Source organism: Cynara cardunculus (genome assembly GCF_001531365.2).
Source record: "Cynara cardunculus var. scolymus isolate 2C chromosome LG 3, CcrdV1, whole genome shotgun sequence".
NCBI lineage: Eukaryota > Viridiplantae > Streptophyta > Magnoliopsida > Asterales > Asteraceae > Cynara > Cynara cardunculus.
In genome coordinates this window covers 5,125,672-5,137,117 of record NC_037530.1, presented here as the reverse complement: position 1 = coordinate 5,137,117, position 11,446 = coordinate 5,125,672, and the positions used below count along the sequence as shown (strand labels likewise).

The window sequence follows — 11,446 nt, the reverse complement described above, 5'->3', positions numbered from 1 at the left end:
AATGCACAAAGGGTTGTAAGTTGTGAAGAAGTCATGGAAGGTTTACATTCTTGCATTGAAAGATTGGCTCCAAATCCTTAAATAGAAGACCTAATGTTAAGAGAATTAAGCAAGTATCAAAATGCAGAAGGACTATTTGGTAGAAATGCGGCTATTAGGCAAAGGAAGGCAATGGCACCAGGTAATCATCTTAAATTGAAAATATATTTTTATACTTAGTTACATACATACTATGGATATTTTACTTTTTGAATATTTGTTCCTTATAGCGGTGTGGTGGACAACATTTGGATCTTCATCTCCCAACTTGCAAAAGTTTGCTATACGAGTTCTTAGTCTTACTTGTAGTGCTACAAGTTGCGAGAGAAATTGGGGTCTGTTTCAACATGTAAGTGTTGTACATAACATTATAAATTCGGTATCTGATTTTAAATATATCAACTAATATCCAATTAAACTTTTGACAGCTTCACACCAAAAAGCGGAATAGATTAGCACAAGAAAGATTGAATGACATGGTCTATGTGAAATTCAATCGTGCCTTGCAACGTAGATATAAGGAGGGAAGTAGTGATCCTATCATCCTAGAAGACATAGACGAAAGTAATGAGTGGTTGATGGGGAGGATGGACAATGATGATGAAGATGATGATTTGGTATTTATTGATGATGATCTTACGTGGGATGACGTAGGTAGAGCTTCCGGGGCGTATGAGACTCCTCATTTCACTAGAGCATCAAGAGGGAGCCGGAGAGTAAACGATGATGGGTTGGGTCCATCAAGAGCTAGAAGTGCTAGAGGAAAAGAACATGCTCTTCAGGATGAAGATGATGAAGATGATGAAGTTGAGGTGGAAGCATATATTGGAGGATTTGATAATGATGAGGGAGATGAACCCATGTTGTGGTTTGATGATGCTGATCTTGGGGAGTATTAGTTGGTCACTTGGTTGTTCATTTAGTTTAGGGATTGAGACTATTAGACATTTACTTGTGTAATTGTGTTCTTCATGGTAGTAGTATGTGTGTTCTGTACTTCTGTTATTCTGATTCACGAACTTTTTAAGATTCCAATGCCACTTTTTTTTTTTTAACTATTTTATGTTATAAATAAAGTATTTTGATAGGTAAGTATTTTTAAGGTAGAAATTGATATGTAGAATTAATTTATAAATATTTTTTGAATACCGGGCGTATCACGTGCGTGATGCGAGCGCATCAGCATCACGCATCACGCATCGGCTTCCGGGACCCTTAACGCATCGGACCGCATCGCGCTTTTTAAAACCAAGATTATGACGGAGAAACGAAGAGATGAACGTACCACCACATATATCACTTGGATCCGTCCCAGTCATATTTAACATTTAACACCGACAAGTTCCGATAACCCTGATAATGGTGTTTGAGGTCCAGCTTGATTACCATATAATTAATGTTTCAATTCAGATTCATGTTTAATAATCTGAGTATTTTATAGCATTTCTAACAAAATTTTCAATTTTGTTTAAATAGAAAGTTAAAAATCAAAATCTCTAAAAAGAATATATAAACTCACCTATAACAGATCTCCATTTCAGATACTAAAACATCAGTTACGTTATTAAAATATATTCGTTACATATTATAAGATATTGTTTCTCTCTCATAAAAATTTAATTTCAAGACCTTTTATTTTCGATAACAATAAAATGTTATCTGTCACTAAAAAATAATCACTTTTAAGAAATTCTTCATATTTGGAGAAATTTTCTTTCACTCTCTTATTTTCTTTATCTTAGAGTATCCGTTGAAGAAAAAACACAACGAAAATCTCTATTTTCTTCATTTTAAAAATGTTGTTAAAGATACTCCTATTACCTAGAATTCAAGTTGAGTTAGCTTCGTTACTTGAATGGAATTGTTTTTCACCTTCAAACATTTTCTTTAAATCTCAAATTAGAACTCCCGAAACTCTTTCATTGGTTTAACTTAGACTCTGGTTTGGGATTTTTTTTTAAATTAAAAACAAAAGTTATATATATATATATATATATATATATATAAAAGAGATCATCTGAGAATAAGAGTTATTGTAATAACTGTAAGGACACTTCTGAGCTTTTGAATAAGTTGACTTTTTAATCGAACTTAGGGTTTGTTTGTTTTTTGATCTTCACCACTTAATTACCATTTATGTTTGAGTCCCTCAAACATTTTTGGAATTCAAACTGTTTGTTTTTCTTTTATTTTCATAGTCTTCTATCTTTTAATAGGGTCTGGATAAAAGAGGTAAGATAATGTCTTATTTCCTCTTATTTGCCTATCACGCCTGACACGACTCGATCTTGAATCTTCAAGGTATGTCTATCTCCCCTCTAGATTTCTATTCGGTTTCGTCCTTATGGTTCGTTGTTGTGGGTTTTCGTAGTTTTCGTCCATGTTTAATTTCGTTCATTATTTTCATCCCTCGTTTGTGGTTTGTCCCTATGGGGTTTTTGGGTCGATTGTTTTTAAGATATGGAGAATTGTGTGACTAGCTTTGACGATTACTTTGTATTTCAGATATGAAGAGTTATGGGAATGGTTTTGTGGGTCGACAATTTCTTTGACGTTTTCCTTTTCTTCGTTTGCTTTCCCAGTTTTCTACCTTACTTTTTTTTTCGAGTGGAGGTTGCTTAAAAGCAATCTAATTCGAAGCCATTTTGATTTATGAAAGGCAGGCAAGTTTTGTTGCTTGTATGTATTGATTGAAGAATAAAAAGTGGTTTTTGAGGAAGAAAATGAGCACAGGAGTAAGCACGTTTCTAATAAGATGGATCAATTTTCTGAATGCATGATGGGTGTTTGTTAAAATGCCTCTATAGTAGATTCATTAAATGAAAACGTGAATTTTTTCTGTCAAAGCATGATGGGTGTTTGTTAAAATATGTCACTAGTAGATTTGTTAAATGAAAGCAGAAATTTCTGGTCTGAATGCATGATGGGCATTTGTTAAAATGCTTCAGTGGTAGATCTAGATTCATTAACAATTGTTCCTTTATTTTTAGATGTTGGGTTCTTTTGGTTCAACTTTCTTGATAGGTATTTGATGTTGTTTTTACTTGACCATTGAAGTTTGTTCATTTACGATATTGCAGAAATATACTTCTTCTACTCATTTTGCAGTCTTTGTAGAAAGATACCACTTCTTGGTCAATGTTTGAATTTCCAATTATGATTAGGGAACTGTAGTTCTTTCAGTGGTTTGGTTTGCGGGATTTAGATTTGGAATTGGATTTCATTCCAATCATGTGTTAGTTTTAAAAAAATAAACCACTGATTCAGATTTCAGACTTCAAACGTTTGTCATTTTACAAAAACAAAGAGTTTTACTGATTCGAATTTCATACTTCAGCACCTCTAAAAAGACAAGCGTTACTTAAATTTTTTTCAACTACATTCATTTACCTTCAATTAGATTTTATTACCTTCAGCTACATTCATCTATCTTTCAAATTTATCTTAACTTTTATGTCATTTTCACGAACTTTTACATACATTTCATCAATTTCACATGTAGGAATTTGTTAGATTTCCGGTCATGATAATAAAAAAAAAAGGGTAATAAATGTAGTTGAATATAGATAAAGTTATATGAATATATATAAAGGTTTCTCACCTTGTCGTCATTACTCTTATTTTTACCGGAACAAAACCTATCTTTACTATTAGGTATTTTAATAAAATAATAAATATCGACTTACGTAATATTATGTCCACATAATTTTTACCAAAAATGAGGAGGATGTGTGAGTTTTTTTATTGTATTTGTCGTATATAAATATTATATACTTCAAAAAAATATATCGAAAGAGATCTACCTTTGAAATTTGAACGACAGAAACAGATGGTCAAAAAAAGAAATTCCAAGTTAGAAGAATTCAAAGGTTAGAAAACGAATGTAGAAAAGCAAGTTATTGACTCTATATTTAAATCTTGTCATATGCAATAATTTCGTTGTCTACCTTTATATAGTCTCAAATCTATATTTTATTAAGTTGAAAAGTCGTAAAAATAGATTATTATACGTTAAGTACTTTTTTATGCACCTTTCTTAAAATATAAAGGTATCTGTATAATTATTTTGTGCCGAAGTTTCTAAAGCTTTTTATTTGAACTTCAAAACATATTTAGATAGAAGATAAATGTCATAACTATCCATAAGTAATATATATATATATATATATATATATTATCTTATAAAGCATTTGACTAAAACTCTTAAACCCGTTTATCCCTAAATGATTTCATCCCTATCCAATTTCATCTCATATCTGAATTCGTATAACTAACTGCAGATAAACACAGTCAAATACAGGATAAACATCTCATTTTAAATATAAAAAATCTTTAATATAATTAGGATAATCATTGAGTTCTAACAGAATACTTAATTATTATCAGATTTCAGACGCAAAAAACAAACAGTCTGACTGATTCAAATTTCAGACTTCAGCACAACCTCTTAAAAATCAGAAGTGAATTCAGACTTCAGACTTCAGCACCTCTTAAAAAACAAACGTCACCTTAATATGCATGCTTATATGAGAGAAGTGTGTCAATACGATATATATTTTGAACCCATGAATCTGAATAGATCATAAGTCTAAACCAAATTCTCTTTATTATTTGCAACCTACAAAATTAATTAGTTCAATAATGATAACAAAGTTGCGTTTGGTATCCAAACTACGGAAGGCAGGACTGAACAAGACATAACAGATAAAATAATCAATTTACCCTGAACGAGTTGTTTATATATTTTGATTAATTATGTAATTTATCAAATTATAATAAAATAAATATAGTATATAACAATATATATCATTAAAATTTCATCAGACAATAAAAATGACACAAGAATAAACAGTGTATGTAGCTTCCAATATTTATTTTACACCTTTTCCATATGATTTTTTATTATTAACATTTAATAAATTACATAAGTTAATCAAAATATAAAAACTGTGTAAAACTAATATTTAGATGATAAGAAGGTGAAAGTTTAAAGAGTATAAAATATAAAATAAAATTTAAAAAATGAATAAAATGTAAAGAAGAAAGAGTATTTAATGTTATTATAAGAGAATTAAATTTTATTTTGGGGTTATACTGATAAAAATGTAAGTCTATTCCACCTTGTTCAAGTTTGTTTCATGGATGAAACTGGAACATGTATGTTCTACTTTGTTTGACTCTCTTGTGTCATTATGTAGGTTTATGAACATTAGTTGGATTCTACATTATATATATATATATATATATATATATATATATGATTTTATTTATAAAGTTTTTTTTATATAATTTAAAATTCTCATAAGCTAACACCATGTTGAGTGATTCTTGAGAAGTTTTTATAAAAACTTGGTTCATAAACAAGAACGCTAACTTCTTTTCTTGATTAACTACTTTTTTTTTATTTCTTGTTTTAGTTAGAGATTGTTTTGTTTATTTACCTTTTAATAGTTTTATTAAGAAGCAGTCTTTAAACTAATAAAAAGTGAATCGTGTTTGATAAAAAAAATGTCTCTTAGTGGTATTAAAACCCTTCTTGGACCTCCTTAGCCATTCAGGACCCTAATCTCATTATGAAAAAATTACCACAAAATTATATTTCATTTTGTATTATATCATAAAAGTCTCTTAATCATTATGACAATTTATGAATCCAAACTTGTGATGGATGCTTTTAGGTCTTGTTCTATTTGAATTTTACCATGTCACATTTATAGTTATATGTTTTACATTTTCACTACAGAACTCATTTACTTTTTGTAAATGTTGAAGTTTAAAACAATTGATTTGATACCCACAAGTGCAATCTTTATAATTGGTTCATCTTCATCCTTACTTGTTAGTTAATCAAGCATTTTGAAGATGGGATGCAAAGGTATTTGCATATCAACCATATCCATTAGTTAGGTGTGGATATAGGCATATGGAAATTGTTAGCTTTGTGCCACAAATGACCAATCATGAAGGCTTACCTCTTGGCCATGACTAGATACAAGAGCTTTCAACGGGACACGTCGAAATAGGGCATTAGGTTGTTTGAAACTTGAAGCTTATGGTACTTTCTTTAGTATTAGTGATATCACCACCGTGCTACATATGGTGGGTTTTATTGTTTGGACCTTAATTAGTTTATGCATATAAGAACATGTCTCCCTTTAAATATTTCATTCTTTTGTGATTAATATTTCTTGGTCTACATTTTGAGCACATGTATGTGGTGTTTGCACCTATGAGGATCATGCGATAGGGTATATGTAAGCAGTTACCGGTAATAGTCAATACTTGTACTTAACTTATGAGGTAAGATTTAGTTTCATTAAAACGACATCTTATGCAACATATTTATCTGCTAAGATCTTGTCGTGTAAGTATCGATGCTCTCATTTATCGTAGACTCTCAATCCTTGTTATTGTTCTTACCGAGTAAGATTCTCAATCCTTGTTATATTTACTCAGTAAGGTAAAGTGGTCCGGTAAGTACTTACCGGTAAGCTTTTCGTAAACAATCCCTTAATACCATGTGAAAAGCATGCACATTTGCTACTTGCTATTAAGAATTCGTGCAATTTACTGATCGCATTTGAGATAAATTCTTTTATTATTTGTTGGGTTACTATATTTTCTTACTTCTCTGTTCATAGATTTTACATACTATCTCACCTTTTCTGTTTTTGACCTTAACCATGTCTAACGTTTTGGTTGATTGTCATTTGCAAGTGGCCAACACAGTAAAGATGAAATCCTCACTAATGCAAGAACACAACTCCACTTATGTCATCATGAAGAGCTATATATTCGGTGTGATGAGTTGCAAATCGAAGATATGGTGCCAGGAGTAGTCGTATCTTCGGTGTACTCTTCCAAAGTTTTGACTTCTCCATACGTCTCTAAAACCCTAATTTCTGAAGCAAAGTGCTTGATCACAAATCTTTTTTTGTTCTTGAACTAGGTAAACGCAATTTAGTTTTCTTTTTGATCTTCTTAAACATCTTTGATTTTGATTATATATTATGTTATACATATATTACATTTTTTATTTTTCTTATATCTTTTTTTGTGCAAAAATTATGAACAAACCTATATCTACTTATATTTTGGGTAAAAAGAATTATTTATGTAATTCCTTGATTTTAGTATGGGTGTTCTATATCTTCATCACTGTTTTTTGATAATTAATTATGGGTTTGTCGGTATGTTCATTTATATTTATCCAAAATTTACATTCCACTGCATGCATTGTGCGAGCACACAACTAATATATATATATATATATATATACACACACACACATATATATACATACGCACACACACATATACATATACATATATATATATATAATTATACAAAGTTAAATATTAATATATTTTTAATTGGTATTTAATTTTCTTTTCATATTCATCAACCAAAAAGTTAATTAGGATGATCAAATGAGAAGTAATATAGGGGTCGTTAAAATAAATATAACAAACCTAATTAGGATGATCACAATGTTTATTGGAACAAATTAGATAAAGAAATAAAGATTACACATATGAATTTATTTTTTACTTATATATTGATGTTTAACAATATTATTGTAGTTTAAAATGATTTTTTATCATTTATCCATTACCCGTTTCATTATCCGCTATCTTAGTGGGTAGAGTATGGACGACGGATAAGAGTTCTATAACATGGATAATATGTTTCGTTACCCGCTATTTTAAATAGATTGGATAACGGTTTAACCCTTACCTTACCTTACACTACCCATTGCTAACCTTAGTTCATATTTTTGCTCCAAAATTTAGTTTATGGCCACTTAAATATTCATGAAATGCAAATCAATGTTGTAAAGATGTTTTTCTTAAGATTTCTAGTATTTTTATAATAGAAATTAATTTTTGTATGTAATACCCTTGTTTTATTCATTAGAAGTCTAGGAGGTGTCTTTTTTATTTAGCTTTAGACGGGGGTTTTGTTTTGAACTTTTGGTGGTATATGTTGACCCAAACTCTCAATAATTTGATGATGATCATTTACTTAATGTATGCTTTAGTTATGTTTTTATTTGTAGTTTCAGAGATCAGCATCTGAGCTTATTTAGTGTTCGTTGAACACATGTAACCGAATATAGAATTTAAAGGACCTCGAAGACAAACTCACATAAAAGAAACTTCAAGGATGTCAAAGATATAGTTGAAGATAACAATACGTCTACTTGTAATCTGAAAGCGGTGTTCAGTGATATCATGACTATCTGAATGAAATGTGAAGTTTGACCAAGTTATCAGCTACATGAAGAAGTCCTCAGTGATTCCTTCAAAATCGGATCAATATCTTATGCATCAAGATTGTTGTCTTATCCTCTTACTCAAAAGTACATACATATGCCTCAATCTGACAATGGTATAGCATGGTTCACTCTTTTGTCTCCAAACGTGCTCACCAATTCTCTAAGGCAACTGTTCGTATATGGTCAAAATTCTGCAATATCTGATGGGCAAGGACATGCATTTTACTGTTTTCTTGACACGCGGATTGTACCTTCTGGGGTACATTACATGCATAAGGTATAAATATTTGAGAAAACGCTCCTTCTCAACTACGCCTTCTTTCTTCTTTTTCTCGTAACTTCCTTCCATGCAAGGAAACCTTAGTGATTTATTTCTTAATCTTTAGAAAGTCTTTTTGTTCTAAGTTAAGTTCTAGATTGTTTAGATTAGGATCTTCCATTTTCTGGTTCTGCAGCGATCTGTAAATTCTTGTATTGATTCTTCCTTATAATCAATAAACGAATTTAAAAAGTGAAAAGGTTGTGTTTGTATTCACTCCCTTCCCCTTTCTACAAAATGTTTGACTCTTGTAGAACCCTTTGGGACCAACAGTATAAAATCCCACCACCACTGCCTCATGGTTTCTTTTCCATTTAGTTTACTTCCCATAATGGTGTGTGTGTGTGTGTATTTCCTGGTGAATTCGAACATGGAGGAAGCTTTTGGGAAGAACTTCTATTTGTGGATTTTATCAACCGAGGTATCTTCTCCTCCTTAAATAGGCATGTTAGTTTTAGTTGAAATTTTGTTTTGTAAAAAACCTATAGGAATTGATCCCTCAGTTTGGTCTTGAGTTTTTATATGGGTTCCTAATCTTTGTGTTATAATGAAGTTGGTTCTTCTTTGTTTTTTTTGTAAGGGTGTCCGGGCCAACGCCCGACTAATCCCCGACAATTTTGGAGGCTAAACATGGCCCCACTTAAATGTCGCCAACACTCCCCTCCCAAGGCTCGAACTTGGGTTCATGACTATGCCATGCCCAAGCCTTTACCACTAGGCTGGAAGGTCTTTGATTGGTTCTTCTTTGTTGAAGTAATCTAGCTGGATGGGTAATAACCGTTTAATAGTTGGAAATAATTTAAAGTGATTTTTATATGCTAGCATTGAGTATTTATGAGTTCCATTGATAACTTTTTAAGAAAAAATTTGGTTTTGGCGAGGCTCGTGACATAGTAGGTTGAACAGGGGTGAAAGCTTGAAGACAGTGGCTGTCGCGACATAATACTTACTGGAAATTTTCTTGTTTTGTTCTTCATGTTCGATTTGGGATACAAGCTTGGTTTAAATGGTGTTTTGGTAATTTTATAAATGGTTTAGAAGTTTGGTAGCATTTTACGTGGATTTTTTTTGCTTGCAAGTCAAAGAGTGCAATCCATTGACTTGCGCGACTTTTGTCACGACATTAGTCACGTAAACCATTGTTTTGTGGTTTCTCATTTTTTGCTTCGTGTCGTTTCGGGGTATCGATTACATTCCTTAGATTTTGATAAGAAATAAAAGTAAGTCTATATCTCTTAATTGGAATCCATGCTATTTCGATTCAGATTCATATTTGGATTCTATAATCCGTATCGTTTAACGTTTATTATCTAGTTTATCACCATCGAGGTGAGTCTTCTGTTAACCATTTTCGAACTAAAATGCATATATTATGAAATGGTTACTACTTCGACGTTATACCAGATTTGTTATGTTTGAATTATTACCATTATTGTTTTTAAGTGCATGTTGTTGGAAGTTAACACGTGGTGATTATTGATTCTTGGGATAAAGGGATTTACACAAAGTTGAGTGTGTTAGGTCCATGATGGTCCGCACATGGGCTTATATATAGTGCCCACGAATTTGTTCCATATGGTGGGCCACAACTGATATTGACTGCAATCTTATTGAGGCGTGTGATTTCTTAGTGGCGACTACTGTGGATAGTTTCTTAGGAGATATATTGAGCCTGGGTGCCAACTCATAACTAAAGCGTTTTAATGTTTTCCAACTAACTGGATTGTGCCTAAGTGCCAACTACATGTTTACTGATTTAAGAAATTTTAAATGAACTGGGTTTTGTACAACTATTGCATTTTAAGGGATTTCCTAATTAGACCATATGTTCTAACCCTCATCTTGTTTAAAAAATATGCATTTTAGGACAACAATGTTTACAAAGGTAAAGAAAAAGTATGAGAGACTTTTAATTGCAGTTTCATGTGTGAAGCTTGTCGAAGAATTTTATGAAGTCTGCTTTTGATTTTATTTTTTGTTACGATGATATACCTTTTGGTATGAACATATTGTTAGTAAAAAAAATTGTGACAAAATTTAGGTATTCGTATAGTTTTGTATGATGAAACTTAATTTTTAGCCCCAATGTGGTGTGTTATATATAAGTTCCATGTTATGTGATATGTGATTTTGCGGCTTGTTACAGTTAGTATCAGAACCTGACTTTAAAAAGTTCAGATATTCAGTTTGATGCATAGACTTAAACTGGATATAACAGCCCAAGATCACGTTAGCATATAAATATATATTTTCATATATCAAGAAATATAATTTATACAACTGGTCCCGCTAATTACAAAAGCTACATCACAAAGTAGCTGCCAAATTTTTCCACAAAATCGTTATACAAATTTGTATATATATAATAAGTATTCCAAATACAAAAAGTAACATGTTATCTTCCACATCTCATGTAAGCATATAAAACTCCTCACTGTTATCCTTTCCCCTTATCCTCTAGTTGTGCCCAGCACATTAAAAAAAATGAGGGTTAAACCTTGAGGTCGAGTGAGAAATCCCTTTGTTGGCTATTACAGGGTGAATAATTACCAAATCACATTTATAAACTCATATTTGTATTAATAACAAATATACAATATCTTGATAAAACAAACCTCTTTTGTCGCATAAACAATGATGAGAAGTATACCAATTATCGCATCAAAGAGCCCAATAACTCATTTAACACATTATAATATAACTCATCACATCATATAGTTTAAAATATAATTTTCTCACATCACATGGGTGAGACAACCTTATTCCCTCGCAACACATTGGTGCAAGGACCCCATCTCATCACACTACAT

General features: G+C 31.3%; 1 protein-coding gene across 1 annotated transcript in view; it reads left to right on the top strand.

Moving 5' to 3' along the window:
• Positions 1-938, top strand: part of LOC112508665 — a 2,592-nt gene extending 1,654 nt beyond the window's left edge. The window contains exons 3-5 of the mRNA XM_025113351.1: positions 86-181; positions 270-388; positions 468-938. Coding sequence (XP_024969119.1) covers positions 86-181; positions 270-388; positions 468-938 — 686 coding nt within the window. The remainder of the gene's footprint in view (positions 1-85; positions 182-269; positions 389-467) is intronic.
• Positions 939-11,446: the final 10,508 nt, after the last annotated feature.